The sequence below is a fragment of the Dendrobates tinctorius genome, unplaced genomic scaffold, assembly GCF_039654945.1.
Source record: "Dendrobates tinctorius isolate UK_male_01 unplaced genomic scaffold, ASM3965494v1 ptg000075l, whole genome shotgun sequence".
Lineage (NCBI taxonomy): Eukaryota > Metazoa > Chordata > Amphibia > Anura > Dendrobatidae > Dendrobates > Dendrobates tinctorius.
The window spans coordinates 55,252,501-55,272,969 of record NW_027361743.1 but is presented as its reverse complement, the minus strand read 5'-3'; the positions used below and the strand labels follow the sequence as shown (position 1 = coordinate 55,272,969).

The 20,469-nt window shown below is 43.7% G+C and overlaps 1 protein-coding gene across 1 annotated transcript in view; it reads right to left on the bottom strand.

The window, feature by feature from the left end:
* The window catches only part of INTS6 (integrator complex subunit 6), a 56,308-nt gene that overhangs the window by 5,680 nt on the left and 30,159 nt on the right, over positions 1-20,469 (bottom strand). Inside the window, exons 5-15 of the mRNA XM_073583314.1 lie at positions 20,386-20,469; positions 19,075-19,200; positions 15,428-15,582; positions 12,011-12,163; positions 6,419-6,551; positions 5,981-6,075; positions 5,783-5,893; positions 5,337-5,552; positions 5,118-5,244; positions 3,414-3,556; positions 961-1,192 (exon numbers count right to left, since the gene is read on the bottom strand). The exon at positions 20,386-20,469 is cut by the window's right edge and continues 100 nt beyond it. Of these exons, the coding sequence (XP_073439415.1) occupies positions 961-1,192; positions 3,414-3,556; positions 5,118-5,244; positions 5,337-5,552; positions 5,783-5,893; positions 5,981-6,075; positions 6,419-6,551; positions 12,011-12,163; positions 15,428-15,582; positions 19,075-19,200; positions 20,386-20,469 (1,575 nt within the window). The remainder of the gene's footprint in view (positions 1-960; positions 1,193-3,413; positions 3,557-5,117; positions 5,245-5,336; positions 5,553-5,782; positions 5,894-5,980; positions 6,076-6,418; positions 6,552-12,010; positions 12,164-15,427; positions 15,583-19,074; positions 19,201-20,385) is intronic.

The following is a 20,469-nucleotide window of genomic DNA, read 5'->3' as shown; positions in this document are numbered from 1 at the left end:
AGAAAAAATGCATTATACCACAGAGCTTCTTTGTGGACATGCGACTTTTCTCCTCTATGTTGCTGGTCAATCAAAAACTCGGAATGAGTCAGATGAGAAAAAGCAAACTCACAGAAATTCTGTGGTACAGGCACAGTTGGTTGGCGAAAAAAAATGCACATTTCTTTTTGGTGAACTTAACATTAGAACGAAGAATTACAAGAATAAATAACAAAGACTCAGACATAGCAGTAATGGAACAATTTGGTTTTAAATTTAAAAAGAAAAAAATCGTGACACCATGATGAAGCCAGTACAGACAGGCCACAGGTCATCTGACCTGAACTCGTTCTCACAGGCATATATGTGGCTGTCCAGTCGTAGTCTATACTCAGATTGTGCTAAACACACGTGTGAAGTGGAAAGATAACGTGGAAACTGATGGAGGAGGCCCCACAGCATGCCGGCTTGGTTACTGCAACACAGCAGGTAGCTTGAGGAAACCTGTAACTTATGGCTCTAAAACGCACAAGTCCATAGAAGTGAAACAATAATGTATTTAATATCAGACATCCGTAAAAAGGTCTTGAGAGCTGCCATATTAGAGAAACACTTCCTACCCGGATCTCATAGTGACAGTGCTCCAGGGTATCGTGCACTTTATGACAGCTGCAATGAAAAGGAATGGAGGGGAAATGTCATACTAATGCAGATGCCCCAATGCAATGTCGTACAATAAGTGCGAGAAGCTAAGTATGGAGCTGGACACCTACAGTTCTGCCCTAGATACAGACTTCAGAAGTACAATGTTGCTAACCATTTCCAAATCTGCACGGCAAAGATGAAGATACTCTTTAATAAAGTATATATATAGTAGTGTAATTGTTGTACTCTGGCACTAGCACGTTTTGTAAGTAATATGTTTGAATGAGATACTTAAATATCTGCGACACATAAATGCATGTAGCAGCCCATACATACGTTTATTTATTGCTCCGGGTTTCGGCATGTCCGGTGAACTCTGGATTGTGGGGGCTGGCGATCCCTTTCCCCCTACGTGGTTGTTTACAACTGGAGACGGAGGTCTATTGCGCAAGAGCGGAGACATACATCGCCTCCTTTTTGGGACCCCCAACATATTCGGTTCTCCTGGTCGCTTGTGCTTGTTTTGATGACCCGTCACAAACTCATCAGCTTCATCAATCATCATCCCCTAGAGAGGTAGAAAAAGCAAAGTTAATAAAACTTGGACCTCAGTTTTGCACATGAATAAAAACGAACCAAATTCATTTATGATTTTCAGCAGTGTCAGGCTTTTTTCTCTCTTAATATTAGCTTTCTTTTACACAAAAACCCCAAACCTTGATGGTGGGCTGCTCCTCCAGCTTCTCCGATCCAGCAGTCAAAGTGAAAAACAAACTAAGGAGCCAACAATAAGCTTTTTGGGTTTCACAGACCCATAGACTTGAATGTGCAATTTTGAGCCATGGTTTGTATTAAAATCTTACATTTCTCAGCTTTTTTTTTGCATAGCAGATAAACTGATGTCATTGCAGAAAGTCATACAAACAGCCCTATAGCTACAGATCCGTCTGGACATGGCCTAAATTTCTAACAATATGGAAAGAAATCTCTAAATTACTAAATGAAGTCAATACCTCTACGGTTAAAATCCCTCAACTATCTCTTTCCCTCCAATTCAAACTTGCTCCCCCAGAAGATGAAATATATTGCAAATCACATTTGCTATAACAAAACTTATTACATCTAAATGGAAGTCTTATTATGTTTGATTATGTACAAAAGAGAAAAAAAAGTGATGGCACTCACCGTTCTGTTGTGAAAATTCTTTATTGATTAAAAGGCATTGGCACGGGAGGAATGTACAGAGTGGACGACAGCCGTTTCACGCACTTGCACTTCAACGGGTCCTCGAGAACCCGTTGAAGCGCATGTGCATGAAACGGCCATCGTCCACTCTGTACGCTCCTCCCGTGCCAATGCCTTTTAATCAATAAACAATTTTCACGACAGAACGGTGAGTGCCATCACTTTTTTTCTCTTTTGTACATAATCAGATTACAGATTTGCTTTTCTGAATTGAGCACCCGTTCGGACGGTAGTTTGGTGGTCGGTCCAGGTGTGTGATTTTGGACTTGAATAGCAGTCATGGAGCTGCTTAGGGGTTAAGGAGCAGTGCCGAATCTTCTGTCTCTTCTACTTATTGTTTCTACTATTTCACATATTATAGAAAAAGTGTCCACTGAGGCCGGTTTCACATTAGCGCTTTTTAAGCGCACGCACGGCCGGGGGTAGCTCCGCCCCCGAGCCGGCTCTCTGCCCGGCGTGCCCGCCCCTTGCTTGTAGCGCCGCCTACTAGCGGACAGCGGCGCCTGCGATCGGCGCACCCTATCTTTAGCATAGGGTGCGCAGATCGTGCGCTAGTTGCGCTTTGACCTGCGCTGCGCACTTTTGACGGTGCGCCGTGCGCGCCAAAATCAAACTTTTCGGATTTTGGCGCGCACGGCGGACCGTCAAAAGTGCGCAGCGCAGGTCAAAGCGCAACTAGCGCACGGCCTGCGCACGATCTGCGCACCCTATGCTAAAGATAGGGTGCGCCGATCGCAGGCGGAGCTACAAGCAAGGGGCGGGCACGCCGGGCAGAGAGCCGGCTCGGGGGCGGAGCTACCCCCGGCCGTGCGTGCGCTTAAAAAGCGCTAATGTGAAACCGGCCTTATGAATACTCCTTTGCTTAAGAAACATCTTAAATTATTCTAGATGGTCTTCCTGGAATAAATACGTCTCCACAAGCAGGAATAACCTCTATACATAAATATTTTTATTGAAAACCTGTGAAGTTATAACTGATTGTACTATGGACCAAACTTATTTCCCTTTATCCCTCTCTTTCGCTGTTTCTTTCCTTACCCCCTTTTTTGTCCACTTTTTTTTCCCCCTTTCCTCCATCCCCTCCGAATCTTTCCCTGTTCTCTTATTTCTTTTACATTACAAGTTTGCTTTATTGAGGTTGATGTAACAGTATAATTACATTTTATTCTCTTTCCCCTAGATGGTAAAAGTCACCAAATAAAATGATTTCAAACAGCCCCATAGAGTATAATGGTATGGGTCCCACCAATGTAAAATACAGACCACATGGGAAATAGAGACATCTATAAGAGACCTGAGGTGGAGAGCTTACATTGTATACGAATGAAAAAAATATATCAGAACATGAAGATGCATTGGAATCCATTAATACCTAAATGAATGGCAGTCCCAGCTCATACACTTTTCTACATGGTAAGTCTTTGATAATGAAACTATAGGTCGGGATCTGAACCAGTTTCCATGTATCAACACAATGAATCTTGTAACAGCGCTTTGTTGAATCTAACACCAGGAGACGAGACCGTGAAATGGCCCAAACTTACCTTTTTGTCCAGTTTAAAGGGATTTCCAAATGTATGTAGTCTCTTGGGCTGATCGGCGTCCAGCTCTCTTAGTGGTGATGGGATATTCCTTAGGTATTCTTGATAATTTCCCATCTGAACTATGGGGATACTGTGTATCTGGTCTGTGGAAAGAAAGATGCATGTATATAATACCTATAAGTACATTGCGAGCAACTCCACTTTTTTGCTGTACTTACAAACTAATTCAAAGAGCAATAGCAAATCTATAAACCAATCTAGAATACAGGAAACCTTATCGTTTGCTGGTCCCAATTTTTTTTTTTTTTTTTTGTAAAAGACTAATGCAATATTCAGTGGTCTTGCTAATTGTACCGGCTCAGTTGCAGTGATAACCCTTCCCATCGGATAGGGTGAGAAAGCAGGGCTGTGGAGTCGGAGTCCATTTTGGTGGAGCTGGTATAAAATGGACAGACTCCTAAAGTATAAAATACATAGAGTACAGTAGTACAATGCAGGACGTGCTGTAAATGTTTTCACAAGAATTTGGGAAAGTTATGAAATGTCCTATAAATGTCTGTTCTGTTCCTGATCTCGGCTGTTAGTTGAGATGAATCTGTGCTGCACTTTATGCACATGCTCAGTAGTGACCAGTGCTGTGGAGTAGTAGTGGAGAAGAATCTGTGTTGCACTTTATGCACATGCTCAGTAGTGACCAGTGCTGTGGAGTAGTAGTGAAGATGAATCTGTGCTGCACTTTATGCACATGCTCAGTAGTGACCAGAGCTGTGGAGTAGTAGTGGAGATGAATCTGTGCTGCACTTTATGCACATGCTCAGTAATGACCAGTGCTGTGGAGTAGTAGTGGAGATGAATCCATACTGCACTTTATGCACATGCTCAGTAGTGACCAGTGCTGTGGAGTAGTAGTGGAGTAGTAGTGGAGATGAATCTCTGCTTCTCTTTATGTACATGCTCAGTAGTGACCAGTGGAGAGGACTCTGTGCTGCACTTTATGCACATGCTCAGTAGTGACCAGTGCTGTGTAGTAGTGGAGATGAATCTGTGCTGCACTTTATGTACATGCTCAGTAGTGACCAGTGCTGTGGAGTAGTAGTGGAGATGAATCTGTGCTGCACTTTCTATACATGCTCAGTAGTGACCAGTGCTATGGAGTAGTAGTGGAGATGAATCTGTGCTGCACTTTCTATACATGCTCAGTAGTGACCAGTGCTATGGAGTAGTAGTGGAGATGAATCTGTGCTGCACTTTATGCACATGCTCAGTAGTGACCAGTGCTGTGGAGTAGTAGTGGAGATGAATCTGTGCTGCACTTTCTATACATGCTCAGTAGTGACCAGAGCTGTGGAGTAGTAGTGGAGATGAATCTGTGCTGCACTTTCTATACATGCTCAGTAGTGACCAGTGCTATGGAGTAGTAGTGGAGATGAATCTGTGCTGTACTTTATGCACATACTCAGTAGTGACCAGTGCTGTGGAGTAGTAGTGGAGATGAATCTGTGCTGCACTTTATGTACATGCTCAGTAGTGACCAGGGCTGTGGAGTAGTAGTGGAGATGAATCTGTGCTGCACTTTATGCACATGCTCAGTAGAGACCAGTGCTGTGGGTTCGGAGTCAGAGGTTTGACTTACCGACTCCACAGCACTTAGCACTGTGGGAAAGTATGGCCACATAACCCCTTTACCACACTGCACCTTCTCACCTTCATCTTGTCCACTAAAGAACCTGCGGGATGACTTAAGGAGATTTGTCCTCATTCGTGTTAGGTGATCCAAAAGATTAGTTCTCGAGATGTCATAAGCATTTCTAAATGTCTGTGGTTTCAGGTCCTGCAGGAGGAAAAAAAAAAAAACCACAAACAAATGCAGGTTTATGATAGACCTATACTTTATGTCATATCAGATGTGTCACTGAGCGCTACCTTATTCAGCAGGGCTATCTGGAAGCCAGCAAACTCCTTCACGTTCAGTTCTAGCATTCTCTGCGGCATTTCTCCTGTAATTTCCTGCAATAAAAGTTTAAAGTCCTTCCTGACGGCCAGCGATGGGATACTTGTGCCATTTTGGACTTTGATACCAGCTTCCTGTGGACACTTTTTCCCGATGGAAGTGAGCACTCGATCAGATTCCATTTTAGCCTGAAGTAGAGAAAGGTAAAAAGGTTTAGTAGAAATGTTTAAATGTTCTAAGCGGATTTCTAAAAGATAGGTAAAACGAGAGCCGGGGTTTTGCTAGTTAGGCACCACGTCAGATTTCTAGTCATCTACGAGCCAACTAGGTCATAGAACGGCATTACCGAAGAAACATGGCACCGGGAGCCATACCACCGCAGATCAGCAGTTACAAAGCAAAAGCTAGCACACGTTACCTGCTGGCTAAGTTTTTTGAGGTAGGAGACCACGCTATAACTCAGTCCATACTCCAGATTTTCTGGTATGAGGTTTGGAGCACCCATCATCCTTAACGCTTTTTTTAAAGGCTGGAAAAAAAAAACGAGCATGTTACCAGCATGCCGAGGCCTGCCAACAAGTAAAATGCCAACATAGACGACACACATGACACATACTCCAATATAGTAAGGTGGCATGGTTTTCAAATAGTTCTCAAAAAGTTGCCTCCATTTCAGAGATGGTTTAGCCTTGTGAATTTTAAACAAGTCATCTGCAAAGAAACATGAAAGACTGTATTTACTTGAGGGTAAACATGGTTCCAAAAACTCTAAAATTGAAAATATGGCAGCTTAAAAGAATTTTTTTGTTTTTGCTTCAATTACAAGAAATTTCAAGTTAAATTTTGCATAGGCAGAAAGTGTTGGGGCGGAGTTACTGTGCATAGACCGGAAGTGGTGGGGCAGGGTTAAGCAGAGCTCATGAACATGAGAGGACCACAGGAGAGCATTTTTTATTATTTAAGGTGTGTCAGAAAATTAACACAAAATAGAAACATTTACACAAGGGGGAGTGACAAATTAAACCCAACCAGAACAGCATCTGTAAAGACTTACCTAATAACGGGAGGAGTACAGGGTAGTTGTAAGGCATCACAAACAGATTTACACAATTTAGGGCAGTGCTGGCTTTCAAGTAACCAAAAGGATGACCGAGTTCACTGTACTTCGCACTGTTTACCACGAACACCTTGTAATTAAAAGAACATAGTATCATATACCCCTGTAGCTCGTCTATTTGTAATACCAGTTCATCAGATTATAACCTGGCTTAACCCTTTCCTGCTGCAGACCTATGTGCCATTATATGGTACCATATGTCGCTCCGTTAGAGTAGTGGTGCCTCAGTAGGGATACCATCCGTAACCCAAACTCTGCACTCAGGTTGAGCAGTGAAAATTTTATTTGGAGAGTCCAACTGCACTATATATTTGACGTTTCGTTCCTAGATTCCGGACCTTTATCTGAAAGCAACGGATTGTCGCACACAGGGTTATTTCCAGGAGATGTAGTGCAGCGTGAATGTGACAATAGTCAGACATGCAGTGGTGCTGAGCTGCCATGTACCTGTAACAGCTGTGGGTGGATCGGAGCTCCACTTGTGGCTGTTAAACCAGTAAAATCCCGCTGTCAGATCAATTGACATACTGGCCGTAAGGACAACATTCCAGCTGCCCATTGGCGCACGTCTGGTAAAAGCAGGGAGCCGATGCAATATCATAACAGCAGGGGGTCTGCAGATACCCGTCATTATGACCTCCTATGAAGCATTACTAAGTATAGCACAAGCAACTGGAGGATCATAACTTCAAGTCTGCAAAGGCAACTATTAAATTTAGTAAACAACCCCCCCCCCCCAACAAAAAACAAACACCATGTCAGATCAACTACCCCCGCCCAACTGAAAAGAAAAACCCACATTTGGTATTGCTGTGCTCAGATTTGTCTGATCTACCAAAATAATCAGATCAGTTAACTGCGTAACGAGGAACAAAAAAAAACAAAAAAAAAAAAAACAAAAACAAACAAAAAAAAAAAAACACATGCCAGAATTAGAGGTGCAACATTGCAAGAAAAGGCGATCCAAACAATGCAGGTACTCCAAAATGGTAAAAAAAAAAAAAAAATCAGCTCAGGGCACAAAGTCCTGACAGACCCATATCCCGAAAAATGGATATGCAACAGGTCTCTGAAAGTGACAAACGCAAAAACTGCAATTTTCAGAATCTTTTCTCCACTTAATAAAGAAATATAAACTGTACATATTTGGTATCTGCAACTTTATTCGCATTTGCACAAGGAAAGGCTAGAAGCAATGGGATGAAACTGAATGGGAGGAGACACAGATTAGATATTAGAAAAAACTTTTTGACAGTTAGAGTGATCAATGAGTGGAACAAGCTGCCACGAGAAGTGATGAGTTCTCCTTCAACGGAAGTCTTCAAACAGAGGCTGGACAGACATCTGACTGGGATGATTTAGCGAATCCTGCTTTGAGCAGGGGGTTGGACTAGATGGCCCAGGAGGTCCCTTCCAACTCTACAATCTGCGTACTTGTACTGACCTGAGGAATCCTATTGCCAGGTCACTTTTACTGTATAATGAACAGGGCAAATAAAAAAAAAAAAAAAAAAAAAAAGCCATTTGGAAGTTTCCCCCCCCTCATTTTCCAGTACACTATATGGTAAAAATCAATGGAGCCACTCGAAAGTACAACGCTACACAAAAAACAAGCCCAAACAGCTATAGACGGAAAAATAAAGACAAATTATGGCTCTTGGAAGAAGTGGAGGAAAAAATGTAAACAAAAAATGGCCATAGCATGAAGGGGTTAACCTACACAATAAACGGGTCCTTAGGATTACAATGGCTCGAAAAGACCACAAGCGCAGGATGGAGCAGAGTATATGGCTCTAGTGAATGTGTCCTGGCGTATAATTTAACCCCTTCACCCCCCAGCCTGTATGCCCAATCCTGTCCAAGCAACATTTTACATTTCTGACCAGTGTCACTATGCGCTAATAACTGGAACGCTTCAATGGATCCCGGTGATTCGGAGAGAGTTTTTTGTGACATACTGTACTTCATGATAGTGGTAAATATAGGACGAATTTTTTTGTGCATGAAAATATTGGAATTTTGGCGACTATGATGGGCCAGTGATAGAAAATACCCATTTTAAAAACTGAACCCCTCCAAACCACATTCAAGAAGTGTATTAACCCTTCAGGTGCTTCACCTGAACTAAAGAAATTTGGAAGAGAATAAAAATCAAAGTTTTACTTTTTCCCCACAAAAATGTTGGTTTTGCCCCAGTTTTTTAGTTTTCACAAGTGTAACAGGAGAAAATGGATTAAACAATTTGTTGTGCAATTTCTTCTGAGTACACAGATGCCTCATATGTGGTGAAAAACTACTGTTTGGGAGCTCGGCAGGGAAGGAGCGCCGTTTGAGCTCAAAACAGGTTGAAATCGATAGCAGTCGCATTTGGAGAGCCCCTGTATTGCCTAACAAATGGAAACCCCCCAACAAGTGATCCTTTTTGGGAAACTAGACCCTCAAGGAATTTATTTTCTAATACTGAGCCGTGAAAACGAAACAATACCTTTTTCCCCCACAAAATTATGCTTTTGCTCCAAATTTTTCATCTTCACAGGGGTAACAGGAGAAATTGTCTGGTCAATATTCTTTTGAGTACACAGATACCACATATGTGGTATCTATAACCTGTGTCCCCCATAGGTCTCTGAACTAATCTCCCGATATCTTCCCTCAAGTAATCTCCGGTCCTCCCAAGACCTCCTTCTCTCCTCCACACTTATTCACTCCTCACCCAACCGCCTCCAAGACTTCTTCCGAATATCCCCTATTCTCTGGAATTCTTTGCCCCAACAAGTCCAACTATCAACCACATTCAGATCCTTCAGACGGAACCTGAAAACCCACCTCTTCAAGAAAGCCTACAGCCTGCAATGACCCCGCTACCTCCTTCTCTCTCTCACCACTACCGGTGATATCACCTCAACCAACACCGGAACTGCTGCAACCCACCAACCTACTGTCTCCTTCCCCACCATCCTGTAGCATGTAAGCCCAAAAGGGCAGGGTCCTCTCCCCTCTGTATCAGTCTGTCATTGTTAGTTTGCTTACTGTAAGTTATATCTGTAATTTGTATGTAACCCCTTCTCATGTACAGCACCATGGAATCAATTATACTATATAAATTATTATTATTAATTAATTGAAAGCTACAGTTCGGCCACATGGCAGGGCTCGGAAGGGAAGCAGCAACATTTGAGTTTTGGAGTGACATTTTGGCTGGAATAGAATGGCAAAAAAGCAGAAACCCCCACAAGTGACCCCATTTTGAAACTACATTTCTCTAAGAATTCACTTAGGGGTGAATCAAGCTTTTTTTTTTTTTATCCAAGGCCATTCACAGAATTGTATTAAGCGGAGTAAATAGAAAATTATTTTTTCCACTTAAGTGTTGCTTTGGCCTAAGTTTTTAATTTTCAGCAGGGGTAATGGGAGAAATTGAGTAACGAAGCGTAATTTTTTTTTTCTTCCGATTACGAAGATCCCCATCTGGTCAAATACTACTTTTGAGGCAAATTCCAAAGATTAGAGGGGGAAGAGGCGCCATATTGGAGTTCAAATTTTGCGGTAATGGTTTGCAGGTTTCATGTCACATTGGTAGAGCCCCCGAGGTGCCAGAAAAACAGAACCCCCCCATAAGTGACCCCATTTTACAAACTGCACCTTAATTAAGTTGTCTAGGGGTGTAGTGATCATATCAACACCACAAGAGTGTAACAATTTTATACCATTGGGTGGTCAAGAATTAATGATTACATTTTTACCACTAAAATGTTTTCGACCCACATTTTTAATTTTTATAAGGGATAATGAAAAAAAAAACAAAAAAAACACAGGGTTGTGGAGTCAGAGTCCATTTTGGTTGAGTTGGAGGCTTGGCTTACCGACTGAGTCGGAGTCGTGGAGTCGGAGTCAGAGCCCATTTTGGTGGCGTTAGAGTCTGAGTCGATGTCAGGGAAATTGAGGAGTCGAGTCAGAGGTTTGGCTTACTGACTCCACAGCCCTGATAAAACCTCAGTTCATTGTTCAACTTCTTTTGAGTGCACCAATAACCTATATGTAAAGAGGGTACTACTTTTTAGATCCAACATATAAATCCAGCTCACCAGAAATAGCATTCCAGCATAGGAGCACGGGACCGCTGTGTCCAAGCGCCTGATCCAAAGTAACAAAGATGAATATCCAGCTCCACGATATAGTGGAAATGCAAATCCTTTATTCACTTAATCCATACAAGTGAGGTTAAAAGCCAGCATAAAACAACAAGGCTTGCGTTCTACGTGTTTCAAGTGACTAGGCACTCAATCATGATCAAGCCATGGCTTTGACAAAGACCGTATAGGTCGAAACGCTTAGCTTCTGTCCTGGTGCGGCTATATGGAGAGCCAAATTATGTGCACATTCTAACTTCATCCAATAAAGAGGAATTTTATATGCAGCTGGAGTCTGTTCTTTATGATTATTTACATTAGACTATCGAGTTTTACTCTACTTTTTGTATAGTGGTATGATGAAGCATAGGTTTTTTTTTTTTTTTTTTTTATTAGTGTTCACTGAAGGGGCAAATATTTACATAGCACCAACATATTCCACAGCACCTTACAATGAACTAACATGACAATTCTAAAGTTCAGGTTGTTCTAAATGCTGCAAAAACAAATGTGTGCTTTTGTTTATTTTTAAGTAAATATTTTTTTCCATTTTTGTTTTCTGATTTAAAAGTGCATTTTTTTTTTTTTTTTTTTTAAACTTTTATACTTATTCTCTATATGGGACCAACCTATATTAGTTTGATCGCTGGTTTAATGCATTACATCAGTCAGTGGCAATCTGACAGAACGCCTCTATTACCGTGATCTGGGGATGGTCTAACAAGACCTGTAGCTGTCAGATCCAGAGATTGTCATAATGACCTCAGGCAGCCATGGAAACTATCGGCCCTTGCAATGACTTCCCAGGGCGCCAAATGGAAGGGAAAGGGAGCCCCCCTCCACTTGCCTCCTAAACGTTGTAATTGATCTAGATTTAGGGGGTTAAATGGCGCAGTGTGTGTGCCGTTCATGGCCCTGACAGCTGGAGCTCGGCTATCACTTACGCCGAGCTCCGGTAGCGACTGCACAGGCACTGCTCTTGTGCCTGCGTGATCGCCATAATGCAAGTTTATGTAAAAGATCATGAAGGTGACAAGGAGATTGTCTACTAAGGTTCTCTCAATAGTGATGACTTATTGATTGGTTGGAGTCAGACTACTGGTATTCGCACAGATCAGCACAAGGCATGTCATCTGCGTTGACTTGCACATGGCCAAAAGCGGCTTCATTCATTCCCTATGGCACTGCTGAATTTTAAAGCATAAGTAACTGGTTCTTACGATCAGTCCAGGTGGTCAGACCTCCATTAATTTATCAGTTATCACCTATCCTATGGATAGCGTCACTGGACAACCCCTTTAAACACGCTCTGCAAATGTGGAGAGCCGTAACTAAATGATACGAAAGGGAGGTTTGGAAAAAAAACAAAAAAACAAACCACATCTTACTATGTACTTACAGGCCAGCAAGTATGAGGGGATTTCCTCTCCAGAATATACTGCGTCAGTGGTGATGGCTCCAATTCATACTTGTCAAATGGCAGCTTCTCAATAACCATTGGCTCAGAGTTGGTGCATGAAAATTTCACAATGGGATGAGCAGATCGAGGGGGCTGTTTGTGGGGAAACAGGGGAAGAAAAAAAAAAAGCCAAAAAAAATGAGCCAGTTAGATATCACAAACAAGTCTGGCAGCCACAATCACCCCCCTCACTGAACCATGCAAGGCTTGATCCAGACTAAAGGTACCGTTACACATAGCAACTCACCAGCGATCCCGACAACGATATCAAGGTGTCAGGATCGCTGGTAAATCGCTACATGATCGCTGGTGAGCTGTCACACAGACAGCTTCACCAGCGATCAGCACAGCGACGCCGAGCGCGCGGTGTTGCTGTGTTCGGTTAGTTCCCTTAGATACCCGATGTGTACGTTAGTTACCAGCTGATCGCTGGTCTCCCGCCTGTCACACGCAGCAATGCGTGCTGGCCAGCGGGAGACCAGCGACCAAAGAAAAGCCCAGAGGTTTCCCAGAGCGATCAGCGATACCGGCAGGGGGGGCCGGTCGCTGATCGCTGTCACACAGCGAAATCTCGCTGGTGAGATCGCTGTTGTGTCACAAAACTTGTGACTCAGCAGCGATCTCGCTAGCGAGATCGCTATGTGTGACAGGGCCTTAAGTGAGAAAAGGTCTGTTACAAATATGCAGCTTTCAGAGGTGTATCAGAAAAATATTGAACTGCCAAGTTGTGCACATTTTAGTGTCAGGGGGGTGTATGTTCTGCTCTGTTTCTGATGTGATCAATATGATGCAATATCACAAACAATGGGGGAAACGTAACATAACTGCATCAGGATTTGGGGGCAAAATGAACAAAAACTGCTGAATAACCTGCACCATCTTAAGGTTTTTTGTGCATCATTCTGGGGTGGGACAGGGACTAAAAATTATCAGCCCACACTGAGCCAGTTAACAAAAAATTATCCCAAAACTGGTATTAATTTATGGTGCAAAGGCAGCCAACTAAGCTGGTAACAACTCAGACTGAAGCCTTACAATGCACCAGACAGATCGCTTGATACATCGGTCGTCATTTTCAGACTGTCCAGTCTACTACTATGACAGTGCAAACTTAAGACAGTGTTGATAAATCTGCTTTTAATAATTTGTCAACATGATTCCACACCACAAACCATTTATATGTTTATGTAGCTTTTCCAAAACGAGTCCTGCAATACCTTTACATAGTCGGTCCCTTGCTCAGTTACAGATAAATCATTGATATGCAAATGAGGCTGAAGAGCTATAGCAGATCTGAAGCTTCTGTCACTCCAGCTCTATTCCCCATCCAGCGCCACCTTCAAGCAAAGAAGTCAGATAGGAAGGAGGAGACCACAGCGGGCAGAGAAGAGCTGGAGTGACAGGCTTCAGATCTACCATAGCTCTTCAGCCTTATTTGCATTTCAATTCAAACGCAGATTTTGCCATTAACAAACTAAGAGCAAAAAAAACAAAAAACACACAAAAAACCCCCACTAATAGCATCTTATCAGAGAACAACAATTAGGCAAATGAAAGATCTGCTAACCTGATAAGGTTGTGTGACACAAAACCATGAATACACATGAAAACAGCTGCTGTAGAGCCACAGGTCTTCCAACCAGGAAAGGGGGGGGGGGGGGGGGGGGGAGCTAAATGTGATCATCTGTGCTGCTGTTAGGCAATGAATATCCAAATGCAAGTATAAGGCTACTTTTAGACTTCAGTTTTTCTGCATCAGGCGCGATGCGGCGAAAAATGTAAAAGCCGGATCTGGCGCTGGTTGCCACCAGATCCGGCTTTTTTTGCCTTAGATTAGCATTATTGCTGCATTGCGCGTGATGGCCATGCGGCATGTCCGGCTTTTGCCGGATACGGCAAAAAAATACCTGTCCGGCGTCTGCAAAAAACATTCCCTGCAACGGTTTTTTTTTTTTTTTTACAGCGCCGGACCGCTTTTTTCCACTGCGCATACCAGAAGACTATCACCCTCTCCCTTTCCTGCACCGTTTCCGGTCTCAGATGATCCGTCGGGCTGCGGCTTCTACCGGATCAGGTTTGACAACTTTTCGCTGCAGCGCGCCGGATTTAAAAAACTGAAGTCTGAAAGTAGCCTAATAAAGGATTTTTTATTTCATGCTTTTTAGGCTGGGTTCACAAGTAGCGAAACTCACTGAAATTACCGCGAGAATGCCGAAATTCTAATTCCGCGGGAAAAATCGCATTTTAAATTCCCGCGATTTTCCTGCGGAAAAACTAGCATTTTGCAAGCGTAATTAGCTTGCAGAATTGCTAGCGTTTTCCAAGCGATCTGGAGCATCGCTTGGAGAACTGATTGACAGGTTGGTCACACTCGTGAAACAGTGTTTGACGAGTGTGACCAACTTTTTTACTATTGAGGCCGCCTATGCGGCATCAATAGTAAAAGATAGAATGTAAAAAATAAAAAAAAAAGTTATTCTCATCTTCCGACGTCCCGCGCAGCCTTCCCGCCTCTCTCCACGCTCCCAGTAATCCTTTGCGACAATTACTGCGATGACGTCTGATCTCGCAGGATCGTGACGTCTCGTGGTCATTCGCGATGACGTCATGCGAATGACCGCAAGACTTCGCGATCCCGCGAGAACGGACGCCATCGCTCGCAAAGGCTTAATGCTCCCGGTCCCAGTAAGCAAAGGCTTACTGGGACCGGGAGCATGGAGAGAGGCAGGATGGCTGCGCGGGACGTCGGAAGGTGAGAATAACAATATTTTTTAATTTTATATTCTATTTTTCACAGGGATATGGTACCCAAAGCCCGGAGGACAGTGGGTACCATCCGCAAATGTTCTGCTTACTTTTCGCATGGTGTGCACAGCCACATGCGGAAAGTAAGCAGAACCATGCATTCCTACGGGTGCGGGATCGCCGCGATTCTGCGAAATGGAGCATGCTGCGTTTTTTTTACGCGAAGCGATTCCGCCGCGGTAAAAACCGCAGCATTAGCACAGCATTGCGGAATCCGATAGGAATGCATGGGATGCTTATTTTTCGCGGCAAAATCGCGCTGTTAAAACCGCCACGGAAACGCGAAAAAAACGCCACATGTGAACTCAGCCTTAGTCAACATGTATCAAAGTCACTCCAGACTTCTTCCTCGGGACACAAACCGTATATCTACATAGATACAGCAGTGCGGATAAACCACATTTGGCTTTTCTCCCCCGATTTCTCATTAACAGAGGAGAGGGCTTACCATGTAAAAATACTGCTGGACTTTTTCAACTGAATTTTATACCCCAAACCATTTGTATGCATATGTTGCTCTATCAGATTCCCTTTAATTTCTTCTGAACTTACCAAGGTTGGAGAATTCTGATCTGGCCAAAAAGATTCAGGTACCGGCCAGTGGCCCAGCGGTACTCCAGTTTTAGGATTTGGTCTAACGTAGATTAATTTTCGGCAGTTGTGCCATGGCTGAGGTCCGACTGGTTTGACGGCTTCTGTAACTCCATCTGAAATTCAACATATTAGGATCAAAAACTTAAATGTAATCTCAATGCAAATAATGGTAAACACCAACAAGATGCCAAGGTTATACACTAAATGAGCATATGGTGTTGTGGAGCACCTCTACCACCCAAATTATCAAGCCTGGAGAGACGCCACTCAACGTTGGGTTGGGAAATTGTAAAGCAGTGTAACCCTTGGCAGACTTTGCTTTGTTTGATTGCAAACAACGCATTTTCACACCAAATATCAGCTATGGCAACAATGTAAGGCTCTGCACAACAAGATTTAGAATACTGATTAATAAATGTGTGCAAAATTGCACTCAAATTATTTCCTAGTAATGACTGCATCAGAAATGGTACTGAATCCACATAATGGAGGACATCTGCAATGCACATGAAGCGTAAATTACAGGCAGGATTATGGCAGGTCTATGGCAGACCTACATTGTGGAGTAGTCACAGATTGCAGTGCAGCCATAGGAAGTGAAAAGATCCAAAAATACTAAGGACAAGACCATCCCCCCTCCCCGTAGAAAACACTGAACATCCCTCAGCCTCAGATTCCTTTCACGGATAGCATTTTCCTATTGCATGCCAGCTGGCCCGACAAGAAGCAGCGTGGGAATAACCACTGTTTACAACACGTATTTTAAGAACTCTCTTGCTAATCTAAATCATTGATTACAGGTTGGGGGAAGTATTCCTTGAGGTTCATAAAGAGCGCTCCATCTCCATGGTGCCTTACCGGCAGAGAAGCAGCAGATCTGGATGTCGCCGTCCAAGGCACAAGATGCCTAACAGGATCTGAGTAGTAGCAGTGGGAGCCTGATAATTTGGCAGTGCTCAGAGTTATACACGAGACCCATAACAGAACGCAATCTGCTCTAGCTGCTGGGTATTACTACAGTGCAAGCATCAGCAAAGGGCCTCGCCATGAATAAACACTCATTTAACACAAAACAGGACACTGGGGTTTTGCCAAAAAAACACACACAAAAAAAACTATATTTACAGAATGAAACGTTGAAAGTTCTATGAATATGTAATATTAGATAGAGGCCCGATGCCATCATATCGGGAGGGCGGTAATGTCATGATGGGTGCAGGATTTGCAGCATTGAGAATCTCTCCCCCCCCCCCCCCCCATGTGCTCACCCACCTATCCACTCTCTCTTTCCCCATGTGCTGACTTCTCCCATCTGTGCGTTCTTCTTTGACCTGTCTACCCCATGTGCTATCCCTTGTCTGCTGTCTCCTTCCTGTGTTCTCCCCTCATGTGCTGTCCCGTTTGAGCTGTCTCCCCTATCTGCTCTCATGTCATCTCTTTGACCTGTGTACCCCATGTGCTCTTGCAAAAGACAATACTGACATTACAGCAGGAGATCGCAGAGGATACATTTTGTGAGGTAAAATATTGTTTAAAAACAGTCAGTGAAATATTTTACCTCACAAAATGAATCCTCTGATCCCCTGCTGTAATGTCAGTATTGTCTCTTGCTTCCTCCTCCCCTGCCCAGGAGATGTGGTATGCTCTGTACACGGTCAGACAATTTTTAACTTTAGTTCATGGGAAAACCCCTTTAATGTGACCGGTTTCCTCTGCCTGCAGACACGTCGCGCATCTGCCGCCGGGATCAGCTGAATGATTCACTGCCTGTGCAGAATTCGTGCAGTAAATCAGACGGCCACCATCTTTGTGCAGACAGATAGCGGCGGTCACATTAAAACTACGCGTACGGAGCGTGCGGGGTGCGTACGGCGTATGCAGCGTGCGGGGTGCGTACGGCGTATGCAGCGTGTGTGTGGTGTTTCCATATTGGGTGTCCATCACTTGGGTGTCTCAATAAGGCTGTCTGTGAACTTCCGCCGCTTTAAATTCTGGGATCCAGACACATGTGGACGGAACAGGATGTGAAGACATTACAAAGCAAGTATATATTAGATATGTATACAGTTGTCAAGATATTAAAATATTTAAAGGTGTCGATTGCTTCAAAATAACAAATGTAGTAAAACTGTAGCCTTCCAGAGCCCCCGCAGATCCAGTGCAGGCTGCTATGGTGGTCCGCACCAACTTCACAAGCGGTGTTTCCTCTATTTTGAAGTCGCAGCAGTGATCAGGTGAGTAGAGGAGTGCATCATCGGATGTTCCTCTAATGCGCTCTTCTAGTCACCCGACCGTTGCCACCACGCACAGGCAGTGCTGTAACTTCCAAAAACTAAAGGCTCAACTTACAGAGAAGAAAAACCTCCATAGCGGTCTGCGCTGGAAGCACAGTTAATTTTAAACAATCCATGCATTTAAAAAATTAAAATAAAATTTACTGATGGCCCCCCAATAATCGCTTAAAACACTAATTTACTAAGACCAGTTAGTAAAAAAAACAAAACAAAACTGCCAATTGTAGACCAAGTGTAAAGCTGCTCATAAGGCCTGTTTCACACATCCGTACTTTACCATCAGTCAAAATCCGCCGTTTTGCAAAAAAAAACGGCGGATCCATTTTTTTCCCCATTGAGTTGCATTACCGGCAGATCTTGACGGATGGCCATCCGTTGGATCGGTTTTTTGCGGATCCGCCAAAATCTTGGCGTCCGCCGACATGCCTGGACGGACGATGCAACGTTTTTTCGGGCGCCCAGATCTGCATTTTACATTGCACATGCCCGGAGGATTTGCCTCGGCTGCAAATTTAACCCTAAACGCTGTTCTGGCGGCTGAAAAACTCTCTCTTCCCCAACCCAGGCAGCGGTTCCTTTAAAATTCTTCCTTTGACGGATCCGTTAAAAACAGTCCGGGGCCAAACGTTGTGGTCAGTGCAGGAACGGATCCGTTCTCCGCCATTTTAGCGGATTTTAACTGACAAAAAAAAACTGATGTGTGAAACAGGCCTTAGCAACAATATCGTCAGTCACCATGGAGTTATTCCACATTGTTCATAAGCAGCTTAAGTGTGGGAGACCTTAAAAGGGACTGTCCAGGTTTATCATGCAAACATGCCATGAGGCTTCTCCGGTGTTGAAATTGAGCAATGCCGTGCATGTCTAGTTGGAATGTGACTGTGGATAAGCATATCACAGGCACTGGAGAATCCTAACTGTGGTTGCTGAGAGAGACGTGATGGTGCATGTCTAGTTGGATTGTGACCGGGATTATGCATATCACAGGCACTGGAGACTCGTAACTGTGGTTGCTGTGTGAGACGTGATGATGCATGTCTAGTTGGATTGAGACCGGGATTATGCATATCACAGGCACTGGAGACTCGTAACTGTGGTTGCTATGCGAGACGTGGACGGTGCATGACTAATTGGAATGTGGCCAGGGGTTATGCATTTATGCATCACAGGCACCAGATAATCCTCACAGTGGGTGCTGCGCACGACGTGACGGCTCTATGCTGCACTCACAGAGCTACAGTAAGCTTGTTATAAATCTGGACAACCCCTTAGAAAAATTATAGATAAATTGATAAACAAAAGTTTGCTAACCTTCAGAAAGAGGGGGATCAGGACCAGATTTTTCAAAATTGATGACAACCCCACTTTGAATTTTTTGCACCAATGATTCCAGGCACTGGTTTAACATTCGCTGTGAGAAAACACAATATGAACGACCTGATAGATAAGGAAAAGTGAAAAGTTTAGTTAAAATAAAAGGTAAAATTTAGAAACAAAACCAAATGTGACCAACCACGTTGCCATAAGCACACATTTAACAATGGTCGGGACTGTACGCCATAGGATATATAAAAAATTCCTTCTAAGCAAAGCTTCCATCACCAGGAATACAGTATCTGTGAATGACCCCCCACTCCCCCATATATCAATTTCCACATTCTGCCTTTTCTGTAAGTTAAGAGAATGTGGTGCAATTGGCCAGATCTCCACTTAAAGCTCCCTTTACATTTTGCGATGCACCAGCGATCCCGACCACAATATGACGCGGCCAGGATCGCTGGTACATTGCTAAATGGTCGCTAGTGAGCTGCCACACAGGCAGATCTCACAGCGACATAGCAGCGGTCGTTACTTACCTTTCAGTCGCAGCGATGAAGCCGTCCTCCCACCCGTGTCCACGCGTCGCTCGGCGGCACCAGCAGGAAGCAGTCGACGAGAAATGGACGTGGACGATCTCGCGCGATCAGCGATAACCAGCGGGGGAGACGGTCGGAGGCAAGTATCACACATTGCGATATCGCTGCTGCGTCACAAAATCGGTGACGCTTTAGCGATATTGCTAGCGATATCGCTATGTGTAAAGCCCCCTTAAGTTTAGTGGAATTACAGAGGGACACCAGCAAGTTGACCCCTATCTTCTTGATAGGTGAGGGTCCCAGAAATGTATATGCCATAAATGCCAAAGACAGAAATTCCCATGTAAACAGCAATGTTCCTATATAAGAAGTCTTACAAAGAAGCAATGCTGACAGGAAGCCACCATGACTGTAAAACCATACAAAGCCAACCCTTTGTCAGGAACGCTGGGCAGACCTGGGTGCAGTGTGTATGATACAGACATAATGGATGCATTTAGAGTGTGGGTTTATTTTTTTCTCTAGGTCTTGGGCCCAGATTCATCAATACTGGCATTTTTCATGATGATGGGGCAGGGAGGAGTCAGATACGCCACCTCTTGTCATGAATCCGACAGACGCTACACTATCACCAAGTGACGCAAAATTCTTGTAGTGTCGTTTAGCAAAAAATTTCTCAACTAAGCCATTAATGTCAATTTTCTGGCGTAAAGCTTTGATGGATCGGGGGTCTTGGTCTTTATGTGTTATGTAAATACATACGCACCTCCTGTGACATCACACATTGGAGTGATGGGGGACTCGTCGACTTGGACAGTATTCCCCTGATCCTGCTCCACAGACGTTGCGC